The sequence below is a fragment of the Prionailurus viverrinus genome, chromosome B3, assembly GCF_022837055.1.
Source record: "Prionailurus viverrinus isolate Anna chromosome B3, UM_Priviv_1.0, whole genome shotgun sequence".
Classification (NCBI taxonomy): domain Eukaryota; kingdom Metazoa; phylum Chordata; class Mammalia; order Carnivora; family Felidae; genus Prionailurus; species Prionailurus viverrinus.
Genome location: NC_062566.1, coordinates 141120436 through 141139827, shown reverse-complemented (window position 1 = coordinate 141139827; position 19392 = coordinate 141120436). Strand labels below are relative to the sequence as shown.

Sequence of the window (19392 nt, the reverse complement as noted above, 5' to 3'; positions counted from 1 at the left end):
GGTGCTCTGCCCAGTTGTGGTCCTCCTGGCCTCCTGGCGGTGACTGAGCCAAGCCCCTGGAGGGGAGGCAAGGGAGCATCTGCCGCTTTGGGAGCTGGGGTGTCCTAGGAAGGGTGAGAGAGTGGAGCCTGGCCCCACGGACGTGGAGGCAGGAGGTGACTCTGACCTGCACAGCGGGGTCCTGCGGGTCAGTTCTGGGCTTGGGCCTCCCCACAGACTTTTGGGCAGAGGCTGCAGCTTCCAGACTCCTGGGAGCGCCCACCCCCCCCACCCCCCCCCCACCCCCCACCCCCCGCCCAAGCGGAAGCCCCGCTACCTGTGGCAGGGCTCTGGCCCCCTGCCCTACAGTGCCTGGGCCAGCAGGCGGGGCCTTCCTGTCCGAGGCAGCCTGCATTCCGTAGCATGAGACTTGGCCTGGGGGGCAGATGCTGTTTAGAGGTGGGTCTTTCTCCCCGGCTTAGAAACAAGGAAGGTTGGTTTGGGGTGGGGAAGTTGGGCCTGCAGCCATGTTTTGTTTTTGTTTTTTTCATTTGAAAAAGCCTAAATTGTGGAAGCCCAAATGTAAAAACCAGTTAAGAGGGGCACTCTATCTTCCAAAAGGAGTCAGTGGGGTTCTTTGGACAGAGGTTTCCTCCGGGATTTAAAGGCAGGACTCAGCAGCACCAGAGCAGACCCCTGTTCTCCGTAGGAGCCCACCTCCTGTGTGACCGCAGGGATGTGGTGACTAGACCCCTGGCCCCGCAGGATGCTCTAGCTGCCCCTGTCCTCTGTGTTTCCTCCAGTGTACGGTAAACCCGTTTTACCATCCGGGTCAACGTCCCCGTCACCCTTACCGTTTCTTCACGGGTCGCCGGCCACAAGCACGTCGCAGTCCCAGCCGCCTTCGGAAAGTGCTGAGAAAGAGCCGGAGCAGGACAGCCCTGCCCCTCCTGGAGACGGCGGCACCGGCACGGGCACTGTGGAGAGCCTGCCGCGGCCGCTCAGCCCCACCAAGCTCACGCCCATCGTGCACTCGCCGCTGCGCTACCAGAGTGACGCCGACCTGGAGGCCTTGCGCAGGAAGCTGGCCAACGCGCCCCGGCCCCTAAAGAAGCGCAGCTCCATCACGGAGCCCGAGGGCCCCGGGGGGCCCAACATCCAGAAGCTGCTGTACCAACGCTTCAACACCCTGGCCGGCGGCATGGAGGGCACCCCTTTCTACCAGCCCGGCCCCTCGCAGGACTTCATGGGCACCCTGGCCGACGTGGACAATGGAAATACCAATGCCAACGGGAACCTGGGAGAGGCTGGCCCCGCCCAGCCCACAGCCCCACTCCCCTCCGAGCCTGCCCCGTCTTCGGACGCCAACGACAATGAGCTCCCTTCCCCTGAACCGGAGGGGCTCATCTGTCCCCAGAGCACCCACCAAACGGCCGAGCCTGCCGAGGACGACAACAACAACGTGGCCACAGCCCCGTCCACAGAACAGGTCCCCAGCCCTGGGGCCGAGGCCCCCTCACCGGGGGAAGACCAAGCCCCCCCACTGCTGCCCCCCACCGTGCCCCCGCCTGGAGCCTCTACGGTGGGTGTCGTCCTAGTCAGCCAGCCAGTGTTTGTAGAGGACCCGGCTGTGTTAGCCACAGTTCCGGGGACTGTGGGGCTTGCCAGACTCGTCCCCACCCTCACTGAGGCCGAGGGGGAGGACGGTGCTGCAGTCCACAGGTGGGGCTCTGAAAAGGTGTGGAAGGCTGCAGAGCTCTCCCTGGAGGGCCCATCCAGGTTTCCCCGAGGAAGGGGAGCTGCCGTCGGGATTTGAGGGCCAGGGGGACGAGAACCTCCTAGACAGCCTTCTGGTGGGAGCTCAGCATTGGTGGAGCAGAGAGGGGGAGGTGAATGTCCACGGGGGTGGGTAGGAATGAGTTGCTGACTCCCGAGCTTGACTATCACCCACCGTGGGTGCCCCTGAGCAGTGCCGTCCCCCCGGAGCACGCTGCATGTGGCACAACGGGTCTGGCTGGGCCCTGGGAGTGGGCGTTCCTCTCGATGCCTGGGGCCGCTCAGCCTTGCCGGGTGCACACGCTGCCCACGGCTTTCGCCCTGTCCCTCCTCTCCACCGCGGCTTGGTGCGTTGGCACATTACCTGTAAATCAGAAGCATGTTTCCTTCCCGGCAGAGCAAACGGACCAACCTGAAGAAGCCTAACTCGGAGCGGACAGGGCACGGGCTGAGAGTCCGGTTCAACCCCCTGGCGCTGCTCCTAGATGCTTCTCTGGAAGGCGAGTTTGACCTGGTGCAAAGGGTCATCTACGAGGTGAGTGAGCGCAGCCGCAGGCCTGGGCTGCCCCACCTGCTGGGAGGCCGGGCTCACAAGGGCCTTGTGTCCTCAGGTGGAAGACCCTAGCAAGCCCAATGACGAAGGGATCACTCCGCTGCACAATGCCGTCTGCGCCGGCCACCACCACATCGTGAAGTTCCTGCTGGATTTTGGGGTCAATGTGAACGCTGCCGACAGTGATGGCTGGTGAGGGCCCCTGGGGCACGTGGCCTACGGTAGGAGGAGGCCCCCGGTCCAGGAGTCGGGCGAGGGCAGAAGCGGACACGGGTGGGCGGGCCTACTGTCGCACCCCGGGGCCGCCTGGCCTGGTCCCCTCCTCCCCACTTTAGTTCCGTGAGTCCTCTTGTGAAAGGCACAGCTGGGATCGTGTCTTCGTACACGTGCTAGCAACTTCGCGGGCTGCGCGTTTTGCAAAGTGTTACTCTTTCGGGTTTGAAATGGCCGGATAACCTGCGTGGCAGAAACTCAGTCCCGCTTTGCGGTTGCCTTGTCGGTGTTTGCCCGCAGGGCCCTTCCGCTGCTGCGCGGGGCCCCCAGGCCTCTGCTAGGTCTTGTTGGCAACGTCAGGCTCTTGTTGGTGTGGTTTGAACATCTGGGGTTTTTTAATTGTGGCAAAATCCGCCCAAGGCCTACCGCCGTGGCCGCGTGAAGGCGCGTCAGCCGTGCGCAGCGCACCCCTGCTCTCGCGTGAGGGGCACCTACTTGATAGGCCGCTTCCCAGCCCCTGCCTCCCCCGCCCCCGAGGCCCCACCGCCCAGCAGCGGGCACGCGGCCCGGCCGAGAGACAGGCCAGTAGGAGTCCTGCCGTTTCGAGGACCGACGCGGGAACCTTTGGGCCTCGAGGCGCAGCACGGCCCCGGAGGCTCCCGGGAGGCCGCCGGGGCCTGGCTGGCCGGGCAGCGCCTCGCGTGCCTTCACCCGCTCTCCGTTCCAGGACGCCGCTTCACTGCGCCGCCTCTTGCAACAGCGTCCACCTCTGCAAACAGCTGGTGGAGAGCGGCGCTGCCATTTTTGCCTCCACCATCAGCGACATCGAAACCGCCGCGGACAAGTGTGAAGAGACGGAGGAAGGCTACATCCAGTGTTCCCAGTTCCTCTACGGTACGCGGGGCGTCTTGGCACGGGGCGGGGGCCCTTCCCCTGGGCGTGGTGCTGCGGGGCCGGGGAGGAGCCCCCTTCCATTTTGGGAGCCACCCCGCCAAGCTCCTCGGGATGGAAGTCATGCCGTCCCTTGGGCTCCTTCCTGAAAACCTGTTTGAAGGGCCGTGTTGCGGAAAGATTCTGTGCCTGGTCGCTAAAAACCGTGCTTCTCTGTGTGGATGCGGCACGGCGTGCCTGGTCCGGCAACACGCCTCGGCCCCGGGACCCAACACAGCAGTAGCACGACTCGTCAGGGTCTTGACACGGCCCCGGCCGGCGGCCCGCCCTCCGCGGACACCTGACCGCTCGCCCTGTCGTCCCAGGGGTGCAGGAGAAGCTGGGCGTGATGAACAAAGGAGTGGTGTACGCCCTGTGGGGCTACGAGGCCCAGAACAGCGACGAGCTGTCCTTCCACGAGGGGGATGCCATCGCCATCCTGAGGCGCAAGGACGAGAGTGAAACCGAGTGGTGGTGGGCTCGCCTTGGGGACCGGGAGGGCTACGTGCCCAAAAACCTGCTGGGGGTAAGCACCGTGAGCCCGCTCGTCCGGGGTCGGCCACCCCTGCTGCCGTCACTCCTGCAGTCCCGTCCCCTCCGCCCAGCCGTAAACCGCAGGGCGCCGGGCTTTGTGCAGGGTCGCACCCTGCAGGGCGAGCGCGGCGGGTGACTGCCCTCGTCCACTCTCTGCGCCACCCTCGTAACGGGCAAGTTGGCGGAGTTGGCACGGGGATCCGGCAGGCCCCACACTCACACCGTGGGAGCAGCGGGGGTGCCGGCGGAGGAGCCCCCAGCCGCCTGATGCAGGAGCTCGGGCGGGCAGCCAGCCACCACTGTCCGCAGCCCAGAAACGGCCCGGGGTGGGGAGCCCACACGTTGTTCCCTCCGTTGCGTTTGTAACTGCACCAGACCTTAGGGCAGGTGCCGCTGCGCTCCCCCCGCGTGCCTCGAGGGAGCTGGGGGCTTATGGCCACCGGCGCGGATTTGAGGCGGTGCCGGGTGCTGCGAGAGAGTTTCTCCGGGGTTGGGGGGCGCGGCTCATAGGGGGAGTCGGGGTCTCGGCAGGCGCGTGGCAGCCGAGTGGCGGCCGTCCGGGCACCACCGGGTGCCCCTTCCTGCTCGGCGTGCCGTGCCCTCGTCCTAACTGTTTCCGTCGCTTCGCAGTTGTATCCACGGATCAAACCCCGACAGCGAACGCTAGCCTGAGCTTCCGTCTGGAGCGCCGCCCGCGCTTGCCCGCCGCGAGGAGCCGCCGGGGAGACCGCCCTGCCGTTTCTGCGGGAGCTGCAGCTAGACGTGTTTATAATGGTGCTCACTTGCGCAGACAGCATCCACAATGTGAAATCCCTGCAGTTTCTCGGTGAGGCCCTTTCTTCAGTTTGCCCGTAACTGGGAGAGGTACTTTTGCCTCCAGGAAGATTGAATTTTGCCAATTACTGTAAATCCAAATAAACATGCAGCTTTCTAAACAGCTGTCCCCGTTGCCAATAAGCAGCTCTATCATTTACCCCTGGTCGGTTGCCAGTGAAGACGAACCCTCTGACTTTGGCCCCAAGGCCTTCCTCTACGTCCCTCCACCCCAGCACTGAGAACGCGCAGCTGCTGTGAGGTGTGCGCCCCCTGCTACCGGAAATGGCAGCCGCCCGCCATCCTCTCCACCCTGACCACACGCATCTCTTCATTTCCCTACCGAGAGGGCCCCTGTGCGGAAGCTTCTGGCAGTGGTGGGGCGTGGTGCGTGTGTGCTGAGCATTGGCATAGGTCACCTACACACGGGCCGACGGCGGGCCGTGCTTCTGCGTCCCGGGCTCCAGAGCCCTTAATACCAAGTGACGAGCAGTCAGGAGCCTCAAGATAGCACTGTCCCCTCCTCTGCACTATGTGCAGCCCACGGGCCGGCAGCCTAAGGTCAGGGTGGGGCGGATGTGGGGGTGCCTGCATGTCGGGAGGGGCAGCTGGGGTGGGGGGGCCCAGCCTCCCGGGTCTGGCCCGGCCACGATGCAGTAACCTGTGCCCGGTCCAGACTTCAAGTAAGGCGCTTAAGTTTGAACTGTACGTACAGACTTTTATATACCAAAAGTATTTTTTGACTAGATCATTCGAAACTACCAGAATGATGGAAATGTTTTCTTCTCTCATTAAAATCCAGGCCCTTAGGCTTTATTTTCCATGTATGAGTCCTGTGTATAATTCATGTATAAACGTGTAGCCAGGCACCTGTAAGCAGCGATTGTACACAGTGTCCTGACGAAAAGTGAGCGCCCGTGGGGCAGCCTCTGCTGCTGGAAGCCACCGCCGCAGAGGCCGTGTAAACGTGCACAATAAACCGCTGTCTCCCACCGGCGGCTGCGAGTCTTGTGTTTTGGACCCAGAGCGGAGCCGTGGCGCGAGAGCTCGGGTTTTCTGGACACAGTGAGGCGAGGGCCGATCTGTTAGTTTCAAAATAAGTTTTAATCATAAGCTTTATATACAAATTGTTGTACAATTATTTTAATAAAGGGAAATAGTAAGTGAAAATACAAAAAGCAAAGCCGGCTTCTCCCCCTCAGTGAAGTGTCAAAGGTTTGTTCATAGCCCAGATTAGTGATGCGGTAAGTGGAGAGTCTATAAAACGGGCTCAGGGAGACCGTAAACCGACGCACTAGAAACCAGGATCCCAAACAGATCGGGCCCGACTTCCCACTGCCCAAATCATTACTCTGCAAGAGTGAACACTGAGGGGCCAGAACCTTCTAGCAAACCTGGGCACCCATAAAAACATGGTTGAAGTGACGCTACAAATAGTTCAGCAGTAGTGAGTAGTGTAGCTGAGTCTCTCCCACCTCCAATTAAGTGTCGACAGGATAGTGCACAAACTCTAAAGCACGAAGCTGTTTAGAGTGTTAACGAGCTGTGCATATCGCACTAGGATCCGTTTCTCCAAACGCTCGACTTGCGTTTCCCAGCACGTGTGGGGTTAGTTGCCTGTGTGTGCAGAGCTGGCTCCACGGTCCCCTGCTGACGGTCCGTCCCGCATGGAGTCACTGGTCCCTCGACTCGTAGAGGAGCTTGGTGGCCTATGACGTGATGAAAGAAGTGTGACCAGTCCCGTGCCCAGCTGCTACAGGCTCCCCCCCACCCCCACCGGGCCGGCAGGGCTTCCTCTGGGAGAGGTGGGCCCCGCCTCCCGAGCCCTGCCCGCCGCAGCCCACCAGGTACCTTGTGCATGGCCGCCAGCCACGCCGTCGACTGCCTCCTGCTGGCGTGTGCGTCCTCCCCGGCCGTCAGCTTCAGCTGCGTCGGGCCCTCCGCCCCCGGTGCTGCAAACCGCAGGGACATGCCCGTGGCCCGTGCGTTGCCTCCTGGAGAAGGGAGACGAGGTAAGGCCCGCGGGGACCCCAGGATCCCACGTGCCCTTGTGGTGGAGGCCAGGGTGCCTCCTTCCCACCCCTCGTGCTGGTGCGGGGGTCCCAGGGGCACCGGTGGACGTCTGGAAGATGACCCCAAATTCACAGGATGGGAAAGGAACCGAGTCGCCTGGCCCTCCAGGGCCCAGGAAAAACCACATCACTGAGCCGAGAGAAAACCCACGGTGCCACCCGGTCCCACGCGGGGACGGACTCCTGTGGTCAGGAAACCCAGCCAGGGCTGGCTCCACGCCAGTACCGATCCCGCTGGCCGTCACTCCCGCCTCAGAGCCATCCTGCTGTTGAGAGCTCGCGCACAGGCTGAGGGACCAGTGGGGACCGGCACCAGAGAGGTGCCAACACCTACCCTGCCGTGTGAGCCCCTGCAGCGATGCAGTGAGGGGACCGGCCTCTGCAGGCCGCACCCGGCTGTTCCCACAACCGGCCGCTCAAGGACGGGTGGCTCTCACGGCCTCGACCACAGAACGGTCCCGTGGGGACCCAGCGTCACCGTGAAACCCGTCTACAGCTTTTCTCCTCCGCTTCAACATGCAAACTCCATTTCTGAGCAGGACTCCACCTTGTGGAAGATTCCTTCTAGCAGACACTGATCTCTGAGTCAAACCCAAGGGCCCACCTCTCCCCTGGGGTCCATGGACTGCAGATGACCCCCGCGGACAATTAGAGGCCCGACCATCCCTGCGTGTGGACAGGCTGGTTCCTGGTGGGACCCCCTCGAGGCGAGTGCCCCCACTGGCAGACCACGGCTCTGCCCACCCCCTGCTTCTCTAAGTAAGGTTTAATCGGCACAGCCACGGCCACGTTCCTGTGTCATCTCTAGTTGCTTCTGCACTTTGCAAGGATCCAGGCAGCCGGCAGAGCTAAGAACACGCACCACCTGGCTCTCCACAGGCCGGCAGGCAGCCCCTTCGGCCACCGTCACCTCAGGCAGTTGTGCCACCTGCCCCCGCCAGCCCCAGGGAAGACCAGGTTCTACGGTTTTAAAGGTTCTAGAAAACTTCTGGCACAGCGGGGTTCGTTGCACCACCAGAGTTTCCAGAAGGGGGCGTGTGGCGCCAGAAGCCCCCTGGCCCTGCCCAGGGAGACCATGCACCAGGCCAGCTGGGATGTGGCCTTCTCCCTGGCCCAGGAGGGGCCGGGATGAGGTGGCCTTCCTAGCGGGAGGCAGGCACAGGAACACCCCCGCTGACCCCCAGCTTCTCTGGGCCCTGCCCTCCGTACCCGGGGGTCTTCGACGCCCACCCTGCCACCGGCAAGCGGCCTGGAATCCCTGAGCACACCGTGCGGAGGGCACAGAGGCGGCGGAGCGCTGGCCTGGCCCTGTGACCTCGGCATCGGCATCCAGGAGCTCAGGCCAAAGTGCGGAGCTGGCTGGGAAGGGGCGGGAGGGCGCCGGCCGTGCCCCGCTGCCCCTGCGCTCGGCCGGCTTAGGGCCGGTAGATGCAACCCTAAGCCCCCTTAGGGCTGAGAAACCCAGCAAACCAAATCCATCTCTACCCCCGATGTTTCCATTCATGCTTTATATACCCGCGCCTTGGGCCCAACCCCCTTTCAAATGGACCAACAGAAGTGACTGTGCACTTCAGAGGCGTGGCCTGGGCTGGACTGCCCGGTGGCAGCAGCAGGGCCGGAGGAGGGTAGCAGGTGGCTGACCTTCAGAGGCGGGCTGGCTCCCCAGGAGGCTGGTGTAAGTGTGAGTGTCTTTTTCTACATCAAGAAGGCGGGCAGGCAGGAGAGGAGAACAACCAAGAGCCAATCAGAAAACAGAAAGCAAGAAGGATTAAGTCACGTGGGTTTTTGTCAGCACGGAATGCAAACTCTCTTCCCGTGGGAAAACAGCCAGAAGCGTAGAAGTTCAGGTGGAAAGATCCAGAATGGGCTGAACGTTCTGGAAGCTCACCAAGGAAATGGAAAGGAATCTCGTCCCCACGGGTGCCCTGACAGGAGCAGGAAGTGCCAGTTCCCAATCAGCCACCACGCCACACCCTTCTGAGCACACGGATGACGCCGCTGCACTGGGAACGTCATCCTTGGTTTGAGACCAACGATAAATGGTACGAAGAGCTTGTATGTGACACGCTCAGGCACATTCTCCTGAATTCGCTATCTTACACGTTAAGCCCCATTCACCTGGCAAGTTCCCTAAAACCACGTACTAAATCCAAGCCCCTAGAGGACGACGGGCTGGCTCCTCAGAGACCCTGCCGACAGACTCCGTCCTCGAGGCCCCTGTGTCATTCCCCAAAGTCGCCCGCGCCCGGCACCAGGCTTCCTGCCGCACTCACCTCCGGGCGGAAAGCCTTCCGTGAGGATCTGCACAGTCGAAATGTGCGCAATGTCAATCTCGTGGCGGCTGTCCCCATCCAGAAGCAAGTACCTAGGAAAAAGGGTGTCCGCACCACGTTACCCCGGGGCCGATGTGACGAGGCTGTCCGTGCCCAGCAGCCTCTGCCTCTCACCTCTGGTTGTTGGAGAGACGACAAACCATGGTTTCTGGCTTCTCAGAGTTCCAAAAGTTACGAGAAAGTAGCTCCTTAGGATACAAAAACAAACGTGAGAACACAACGAGCCCCTCCACCCCTCACCGCCCCCTGGGCCCGCCAAGGCCAGCTCCCGGGGAGGCGCGCACACGGGATGAGATGAGACCAAGTGAGTCAACAGCGGTGGCTGTGCCCGCAGGTCCCCGAGGTGAGGCGGCAAGGCCATGACGGAGGAGATGCTGCAGTTTTGTAAAGCACAGGGCGCTGCTGTCGGGAGAGGTTCTGCGCACCCTCCATGCTGCCGGCAACGTCCCGTCCTTCCCCACAAGGCACCCACACGCTCCCGGGGGAGCCAGGGCGGCACCGGAACGGGACAGAAGGTGCACAGAACCGGCCCAGAAGGGATCGCGGGACAGGTGGCAGGAGGGAGAAACACGGTGGGGCGGGGGGGGGGGGGGGGGTCGGGCCTTCAGAGGCTCCTGGGGAGGGAGATCCACAGTCCGTGGAGCACCTCCTCTGATGCCACCCACGTCACAGGGCCCTGTGTCCGCACACGCTCTACCCTGGCCCAGGGCCCCACACCCGATGGCCGTCCCAAGCCCTGCGGAGTCAGGCTGCCACTTTAGGCCGCATTCCTGTTTCCGTAGAGCAGAGGCGGCTCGATCCTTCCATGGGAAGCTGGGGGGGGGGGGGGGGGGGGGGAGGGACAGCGCTCTTCCAGGTCGCCTGCCAGACGGACACCCAGGACCCGGCGACGACCCGAGCTTACCACTCAGGAGCACCTTGAGCTGCTTGTCGTAGAACTCCGCCTCCTTGTGCGACACCAGGGCGCACTCGGCGCACTGCCGCACAGGGTCCACGAAACACATGCGCCGCAGCGGCACCTTCTGGCCACAACACTTGTCACAGAAGCACTTCCCACACCGGCGACAGTGGTGCTGCGGGCGCAGGGGTGGTGCTGAGGGGACAGAGGACTGCCCCCCGTGCCCCCCCCCCCCCCCCTCGGGACCACCCGTCTACACACGCGGCCCCGTGCTGGTCTTCGCCACTGGAAGGAGGAGCTGCCAAGGGCGCCGCGCACACGGCAGGGCGCCCTGCGTCCCGCGGCCCACCTGCCAGGACGCCCCACCTCTTCAGAGGACGACACCCCTTTGAGGGCAAGACCCGCGGGTGTGGCGGCGCCCAGCTGGTGGCACGGGCGTGGGTCACCGTCTGCTGTTCTCAGGCAGCCCCCAGGAGACTCGGGTGAGTCGGCCGCCCCCCAAGGGGCTCAATGCCGACCTGGCCCCCACCCGACGGCCTCAGCTCACCTTTCTGGTCAGGAAGTCAAACTTCGCGTCACACTGCATGCACCTCGGGCACTAGGAGGGAAGGAACGTCAGGACCCAGCTCGGGGTGCTGCCGGGAGAGCCGCCCTCCCGCCCCGCGGCTGGGGGGGGTGACACATCGCAGGCACAGGTGGGCTCCGGGTCCCACAGGCCAGGGACAGGGCATGAGCTCGGGGGGCATCTCGGGGACGCCGGGGGCAGCGGTCAGAGTCCGAACGGCCACGCTAGGGCAGCCACCTAAGGACCCCCAGTTCTGGTGCCGGAACCACGGGTCGGTGTCCCGGAAGGACCACGTGATTCCACGGCTGGAACTAACGGGAAGCGGCCCCGACACGCGAGCATCGCTTTCTAGGTGAAGTCGGTGACGTGGCGGCCGAGCGGGGGGGGGGGGCCCCCACGAGGGACGCCTCGAGTCCCTCAGTGACACGGCCACACGTGCATCGGGACGAGGCTGAAGCGGGATGTGGAGGGTGCGGGTCGGATATGCGGTAAAGGTGGTCACCGCCAGGCCCCGGAAATGCCCCCAAAAGCTCCTGGGAGTAAGGGAAGCAGAGGGAACCGGCAGCTGGGCTCCGGGGGACAGGTGTCCAGGCCCCGCAGCGCCCGGGAGGGCAGGGACCACAGCGCTGCGCTGCGGGGGAGGCCTCCCGCACCCCAGCGCGCAGGGAACAGACTGAGTGCAGCGGCCGTGCGACCGGCACTGAAGACAAGGGACTCCAAATGGCCACATCGTCACCAAAGGGACGAGCTCGGGTTTCTTCTCTAACACAAGCCAGGAGTCGCTCCAGACCTGCCGCGAAGCACCGACGGGCCATCCCGCCGCTGACGACGCTCAGCTTCTCCCACCCCCCCCCCCCCCCCCCAGCGCCCGCCCGGAGGAGGGCTTCTGATCACAGGACAGCCAGACTGCACGTGACCCGGGGCAAACCCGTCAGTCCTGCCCAGCTGGGGCCGTCCCCCAGCGTCCTTCCCTCGTCCCCACCCACACCTTCTCTCCGCTCAGCCAGGGGCACGCTCGTCCCGCAGGGCAGCAGGGGCAAGCACCAGCTCACGCCTCCCGCCGGTTGACCTCTCCCCTGGCTCTGCGTGTCCCATGTGGGCCTCGGCCTCCTCCAGGCAGCCGTAGGCTGGCGCACAGCGAGTCGGGCAAGCGAGTAGCTCTGAAGGGATTCGAGACAGAGCCAAGTGCCCGTGAACCTGTGTTGATCCAGAGCAGAGGCCATGGGTGCTGGGATCCTCCGCAATGCTCCCGGAAGGGACCTCGGACCCACAGCCACGCTGGGCCTTGGCACGTGTCCTCCCACGGCGGGCACCCTTTTCAGACACCACCCTGCAGCCAGACGGGCTCCATCTGGCCGCTGCCCCTGCACTGGGAGCAGGGTCTAAGCTTTTCGAGATCGTGTGACTAACAGTTTCTTGTTACCCCGTTGCTCCTAAGCTGCTTTCTGGACTTGGATACAGGGCTTGGCCCACCTTGGCCTTCCAGAATCATCTACAGAATCCCCCCACCGGCTTTGAGCGTGAGCTGGATACTCACTGCCCTGCCGCTGCCTCTCCCTTTTGTGAGTTCTGGAACTCGGGCCTTGAAGCGTGGCAGGGCCCCAGCCTCTGTATGACCCCCGCAGGGCCAGCCACAGAATCCACTGGAAAAAACCAACAGCGAGGGTGTGACTGGTGAGGCCCAGCAGCCGGAAAGCCTGCCTCACTCCGCGGGAAGGCTCTAGCGCCTCCTGGGGTCTCCGGTGGCGGCCCCTCTCTTGCTCCCTCTCCAGCAACGCTAACAAAGACGGTCTCGCGCTTACTGTAGGGCTTGTGTGTTTGGGTACGTTGAAAGACCAATGTTCATCTTATTTTGTTTTTGTTTGAGAGAGAGGGGCAGGGAGGGGGAGAGAGTCTCCAGCAGGCTCCACCCTCAGCACAGAGCCCGACGCAGGGCTCAGTCCCACCACCCCGAGATCGTGACCTGAGCCCAAATCCAGAGTCGGACGCTCAACCGGCTGAGCCACCCAGGCGCCCCAAGACCAACCTGTAAATGTAAGGCGACAGCCAGGACGTAAAATGTGCTTAACAACGTAAGCGACATAGGATTTTATTACTGTAAATAAGCAATGAAGTGATTCAGAAAACGGGCAGATCTTCAAGACAAGGTAACTTTCTGATTATGTAACAGAAGAGAGCCTTCTAAAATTCTCAACAGAGCAATTTAACACGAAGAGAATGGGAAGAAAAAAAAAAAGGCAGAGGCGAGAGTAAAAATGCGGCCAAAGAACTGCTACGGTGTCTGATGAACGAACTGCACCAGGAGGGAACAGAAACCACAACGCGCGAGCCGGGTGCCAGCAGCCGCGGGCCTGGAACCAGGGCGAGGGCGGCCACAGCCCAGACACGGGCGGCCAGCCCCTCCTTACCCGCCCTACCGAGCCTGAGACCAGCTCCGCCCCCCCCCCCCAGCACCACCGCAGGGGCGGGAGGGGGAGGGACCAGCAGGGAGGACGAGTGGGGGCAGGGCCCACCAGGAGGGTCCTGCACAAGCGCGCGCACTACCGACCCCGTCTGCCGCGTGAGCCTCTGGCCAGATGACAGATGCCTCCGCTAGGGTCGCTGGGGAGGCTCCAGCCTCGGGGGGGGGGGGGGGTGGGGGGGGAGGGCGGGGGGGTCCCCCACGCTCACCCCGCAGGCAGGCCCTGGCTGACAGCGGGGCGGGAAGCTGGTGGCAAGGAGGCACCACGGAGGAGGGCGACAGGGGCAGGGGCAGGGGGAGCGCTCCTCGTGAACTTTCCAGCTCCGCACAGCGCACACACCCCCCTGGCCCCCGACTCCGTGCTGGTTCGGAGGGGGGAGCCCACGGGGGACCCGCGCCCGCGGATGTGGAAGTTGAGACGAGAGGGAGGCAGGTGCCACAAGGTCAGCTTCCTGGTGGACGCCCGCGGGGTGGAGCGCGAGAAGAGGCCGAGCCAGGGTCACAGAAGGGCCTCGGGGAGCAGAGAGCGGTCTGCCACCGGACCCTCGCGCAAGGAGCCCCAGAGGTGCCCCGGGCAGCTGCAGGACCAGCACTGCAGCTGGGTCTCCCCTCAAAGTCTATAATAGTTGGAAGAGGGGGGCCTGGATGGCTCAGGTGGCTGAGCGTCTGACTCTGGACTTTGGCCCAAGTCGTATCAAGGGTGCGTGAGCCGGCCCGCACGGGGGGGGGGGGGGGGGGGGGGGGGGGGGGGGGGGCGGGGGGAACGGAGCTGCTTGGGACAGTTTCTCCCTCTCTCTGCCCCTTCCCCGCACACGCTCTTGCTCTCTCCCAAAAACAATTTTTTTTGGTGGAAAACAGAATTTAGAGAGTTTAAAGGAATGTCAAAAACAAAGCTACTGTAACAAAAGAGCTTGGGGACACCTGCCCGTCCTCCCTGCCCCCCCCCCCCCCCCCCCCCCCCGCTCCCACAGCGCCCCCCCTGCCGGCTGGAGCCAGGCCCTCGACACTCCCTGTCTTCGGTTTCTCAGACACAAACAAATCCGGAAAATAAGTTTTCACGATATATGCACAGGGGACGCCTGGGTGGCTCAGACGGTTAAGTGCTGCCTTCGGCTCAGGTCCTGATCTTGTAGTGTGTGAGTTCGAGCACAGATCAGCGCAGATCCTTCAGATCCTGTCTCCCTCCCCCTGCCCCTCCCACCAGCTCCGAAAAAAAATAAACAAAAAAATATTTTTAAACAAATAAAAAAAACCAATATATGTATTAATGTATCTTTATTGAAAGATAATCCTTTCTAAAGAATAAGAGAATTACTCCTAAAATATTAAATGACTCATCTCAAAGATTTAACTCCGTCATGAGTGAGGGAACCAGTAAACTGTTAAAAAACCAGCTCAAAAGAGACACAGGAGGTCCTGGGGAGGGGACGAATGTGACAGTGGATGCGAAACAGCTGGCATCGCAGGAGACATGTGTTCCTCTTGGGACAGGGCCCACCTGTGTCTCCCCACCCAGACCCCCATCACCGGGGGCTCTGAGCCAGCGGCGGACGCAGCGCCCCAGACACGAGCCCGCCCCGGGAGCAAGTGCTGGGCCTGCCCGGCGCCCCCCCAACATCAGAGGCTTCTACGCAGCCACAGGGCCCAGCACCCCCATGCGCTAGGTGGTGTGCCCCCCGCCTCGCGGTCCCCAAGGCGGGTGAAAGCCCCTGCCTGTCCTGTGCCTGGCAAGTGTCTGCAGAGGACCCCCTGGCCGTGTGACCTCGATGACTCACAGTTGCCCCCAACCACCTGTGACAAGGCTGCACATGGACCCCAAATCCCCATTCCTCACCCCATTCTCGACCGGCTGCCCTGTCTGTCCAGACTCGTCGGTCGGAACGAATGCCCATTCACCTTGCTTGCTCAAACCTGAGTCAAGCTTCTCTCCTTCCTTCAGGCCCACGGATGAAATCCCACCCTCAACCCGTGTGCGACAGGCTGCCCTAGGGTGCCGCAACCCCCGATCGCAGGTCACAGGTCACACGATCCGCGCCCCCTCGCTGAGTGGACGCCTCCCCTTCCCACCTGCTCTCATCCAGTTGGGTCCTGGGTCCCTCCCCGCACAGAGCAAGCCCTTGCCAGGCCGGAGACACCGGCAGATCCCCGGGTTCGGGGTCTCCCTCCGGCAGCAGCTCCTCCCCCTGCCTAGAACAGTCTCTCCCAACTTGGGATTTGGTTTTGATCTGACACCCGTGCTCTCCTTCCCGCTTCTGTGACCACAGAGTATCCACGTGTCACAATGACGGCCCCGAGCTGCCGGCATCGCTGGTTATACCCAGCGCGGAAGATGGAAGAAAGAGGGGTGCAAAACCACAGGGCTTTTACGGATAAAACAGTATCTCACGGCCTCGTGCCCAGAGAGCCCACCCCCAGGCTTCCTCCTCCCCGAAGCCACTAGGGAGCCACGGACTGTGCATCCTCGGGGACCAGCAACTGTTATTTCCGGGGCAGGAGGCCAGCTGGGAGGCTGGGAGCTATAGCTGGCTCAGAGCAGGCGCAAGCACACGCACACACACGCACACACACACACCCCAAGTTGTCAACACTCTCAAGGGACGTCCCTGCAGGCCCACGCGACCAGCCTGGTGCAGGGTCAGGCACCTAGTAAGTACACAACAGACGTGGAACGGGCTGGCCTCAGAGTGACCCGATGGAAAGCGGGGCCGAGATGAGACACGAAGGACCATCCACAGATAGGTCAGCAACGCTAATTGGCAAACAACCGGAAGCGGGTGGAGGCTGAGGGTCTACGGGTCACCCTCCTGCCACGTTCTACCTACTTCCCTTCACCCACTCCAAACCACCCAGACCCATCTGCCTCTCGCTACCGGTATCCCCAACACCCGAGTCTCCCCCTTGCACACGAGGGTCCTGGTGTCCCACACACACTGAACAGGCAGGGGGCAGCTGGGGGCCAGGCTAGTGGCAGGGGATCCGCCCCACCCCCTTCCCCCGGAGCTTCCAGAACCCCAGACTGTTTCTTTTCCTCCAGAACACTCGCTGTGCTAACCTCTGGCCTCTTGGACCAGGCCCCAGTAGGCTTCAAATCCGCTTCCTTTTCGAAGCTCACGGCGGTCCACCCTCCCGTCCCTCCTCCCCCAGGCTCCCTGGAAGGCCTCCAGGGCTCCTCAGGTCACGAGTAAGAATTCCCACAAGCAGGGGGCAGGGGGGCTCCGAGGGGCACCTGCTACCCTTTCTTTCTAGGTGGAAAGGAGCCCCCCCCCCCCAACAGAGAGACAGACTCAAATAGATCAGGCCAACTCTGCTCGCTTCCTGCTGTTCAACTCAGGCCCGAAAACACAGGCACTTTTCCAGGAAACACCCCTGGGCACGGGAAGAGGGCACACGGAGCTATAGCTGTTACCCCAGTGTGCAGAGGTGGGGGCAGGGGAACCGTGCCTGGGTCCAGACACCCTTCTGGGACTCCTTGCAGACGCCCACCGAGTCCGGTGGGGCAAAGTTCCGCAGGGGGTCAATCGGGCAGAGTCTCTCCAGACTCCTGGGGGGGCGGGCGGGGCACTCCCCGACCACCCTCCATCTGGCCACAGATTAAGTGCCAGAGGTTCACGGCCTCCCTCCCCACTGCCGGAGTGCGCGGTTCCCTTTCCTGTGCACGACCTTTCACCCGACCGTCCCCACGACGCTCCCTGCGATTCCCACTTCCCCAACCACAGTAACACGTGTCAGCCCCAGTAACCCAGGAAGGAACTCTGTGACACGGACACATTCAGGAGAAAGACACACATTCCTTTACCTCTGACTTTCCACAGCACGAACCGGGGAGCCCAAGTGGGGAAGGTACGCGCTGTCAGCTCAGAGAGCACCAGCGCCAAGGGTAAAAGCGCGCAAAATAAAGAGCACAAACAGGGCAACAGGGGAGGGGAGGGAAGGGCCCGGGGAGCACGCGACAGTGGGGAGGGCGGGGAGGGCAGGAGGGCGGGGGCGGCGGCCGCGGGGCCTCTCCTCGCCGCCGCCCTGCCCCGCCGCCCCTCCCCAGCTCGGGCGGGCCTGCCTCGCCTCGGACACCTGATTTCACTCCGGTGCCGACAGCCTGCAGCCCGTAACTACCGTTCTGGGGGAGGAAGGCGTCTCAGGACGCAGGGGCGCTTGTCACTTAAAGCGACTCAACCATCACGGCGCGCTGACTTCTTTAGGACGGACGGATCTACAGGAACGCACGGAGTTCCTCCCCGTGGCCTCCCGGAGCTGAGAGCTGCTGGCTTACGGGATCGGGTCCAAACCCCCTGGCCTGCCACGCAAGGGCCTTCAGAAGGGGCCGCACCCACCCCGCCCACAGGGACAGCGCGGGGCCTCCCCACCCCTGACCCCTGCAAGCAGGTGCGGTGCCTGCCAGGACGCCCTCCTTACTGTCCACCTGCAACCTCCCACTCAAAGCCAGCCCTCCGCGCGGCACCCCCCCAACCCGGAGCGCGCCGCCTTCTAAGGAGGCGGGGGGCCTCTCCACCCCCCACCACGGGGCAGGGGCAGCGACGGCGTCTCAGGGGCCCCAGCTGAGCAGCTCATCCAATGGAAGTGGAATTCCCACGTGACCTCTCAGGTGGGCCGAGACCCGGACAGAGCAGGAGGGGCGGTCCTTGCGGGACGCACCTGAGTGGGGAGTGGGCGAGCCTGGACGCCCCGAGAGGGAACCAGGCAGAGGGCACTGTGCCCAAGGCCCCGGGAGGGCTGGAGCGCGGTCACCGGGAACCCGGGGTACCGACGGCGGCCGTGGGGGGCCCCGGAAGGGCAGCAGGAGCCAGACGAAGCGCTTCGGGGGCCCGGGTCGGGGCACCAGGGAGGCACGGCGGGCCTGGGGCGCGCGGACCGGGTAGCCTTAGCCTCGGAAGGGGATCCTGGGCGCGGACGGGGGGGCGGGAAGCCGGCGGGCGGTGGCGACCTACCTCCTTATCCGGGACCCACTGCGGCTCCTCCAGGCCGAAGGGGCTGCCAAAGGCGCGGTGCTCGGGCACCATGCGCAGGCCGCTGGGGGAGCGCACCAGCTTCTTGGCGTCGCGGCGCGCGGCCACCTCGGAGGACATGACGCCGCCACAGCGCTCGCCCGAGGCCCGGGCCCTCGCCCCGTCAGGAGCCCCGCCCCGCCCCGCCCGCGTGGATGACAACGGCCGCGTCCAATCGCCACGCCCGTCCGGGAGAGCGGGCCAATCGGCACCCGGGACCCGCCCCAACGCTGAGCTGTTCAATCCACGCAGTGGCACCTCCCCGGCCACTCCGCGGCCCGACACCAATCGGCAGTGAGGGCCCGCCCAGGCACACCCCGCCCCCCTCGGGAGGATGGAGACTTTGGATTGGCTAGTTAGTCTGCGTCGTATGCTGCTTCCTCTCTCATTGGCGAATCCAAGCAGGGGCGCCCGGCTCTCATTGGAAGAGGAGGCTGTAGGGGGCTGGGCAGTGCGAAGAGGCGAGCGGAGCGCGCGCGGGGTGAGAGTGGCTGGCCGTGGGGCGCGCGGCGCGGGGGCGAGGGTCGTCCGCACCGTCGAAGCCCGCGGGCGGGCGGAAGGGACAGCCGAAGCCGGGGTCCTGGCGGTGGGAAGGAAGGTGGGCTCGGAAGCCGGGGTGCGGGGGCCGCAGAGGCCCGCCCTCGGGGCTGTCATCCGTAGGGACCGGAGCAGGCCGCCGCGCTGGGTGAAAGGTGAGCGAGGACTGCATGAAGTCGAGGTGTGCAGGGGTGGGGGAGGGCGGGGTCATGGTGGGTCTGCGGGACCCCCGCTGTGGAGGAGCCGCTGGGGGGAACGGGACAAGATGGTTCAGGGGCTGGGAAGGGAAGGGGCTCTCAAAGGAGGAAGAGGGTTTTGAGAAGGGACGAGGGCCCCAGTGTCCAGGCCAGGCTGCTCTGGAGAAACCACCGTGGTGCCCAGGCACGGCCCCCAAGTCACCGGGGGGCGTTCCCTGCCGGGAGGGCTCATCACCCCCTCCGGGGAGGGGAAGCCAGAAAAGATGCCCAGTCTGGAGGGAGAGCCGGCTGCTCCCACCCGGGGAGGCACCCCGCAGGCAGGAGAGCGGGGAGACTGAGCAGCTCCTGTGGGATTTGTTAACAGGCGGGTCAAGAACTTGGAACAAACAGCCAGGACCTGCATCCCACTTGCTGACTGTATGACCTTGGCTTGTCCGTTTCCTAGTCAGCCACGCCGAGGTGGGAACACTGCTGTTGCGAGGCTTGAGTTCGTGTTGTGCGAGGTGCCTGGAACAGTCCTGGGAACGGACT

General features: G+C 63.9%; 2 protein-coding genes across 11 annotated transcripts in view; one reads left to right on the top strand and one right to left on the bottom strand.

Annotated features, from left to right (window-relative positions):
• The window catches only part of PPP1R13B (protein phosphatase 1 regulatory subunit 13B), a 100778-nt gene extending 95157 nt beyond the window's left edge, over positions 1–5621 (top strand). For all 10 annotated transcript variants that reach the window (XM_047864489.1, XM_047864485.1, XM_047864492.1 and 7 more), the window contains exons 12-17: positions 783–1561; positions 2153–2290; positions 2367–2500; positions 3249–3415; positions 3778–3977; positions 4616–5621. In XM_047864489.1, coding sequence (XP_047720445.1) covers positions 783–1561; positions 2153–2290; positions 2367–2500; positions 3249–3415; positions 3778–3977; positions 4616–4657 — 1460 coding nt within the window. In that variant the 3' untranslated portion in view covers positions 4658–5621. The remainder of the gene's footprint in view (positions 1–782; positions 1562–2152; positions 2291–2366; positions 2501–3248; positions 3416–3777; positions 3978–4615) is intronic.
• Positions 5622–5883: 262 nt separating this feature from the next.
• ZFYVE21 (zinc finger FYVE-type containing 21) lies at positions 5884–18781 on the bottom strand. Its single transcript, XM_047864519.1, is given in 9 exon segments — positions 5884–6507; positions 6650–6792; positions 8512–8565; positions 9144–9235; positions 9318–9377; positions 9379–9391; positions 10108–10276; positions 10649–10699; positions 18071–18781. Coding segments are annotated over 9 exon segments (1329 nt in total). The 3' UTR covers positions 5884–6471.
• Positions 18782–19392: the final 611 nt, after the last annotated feature.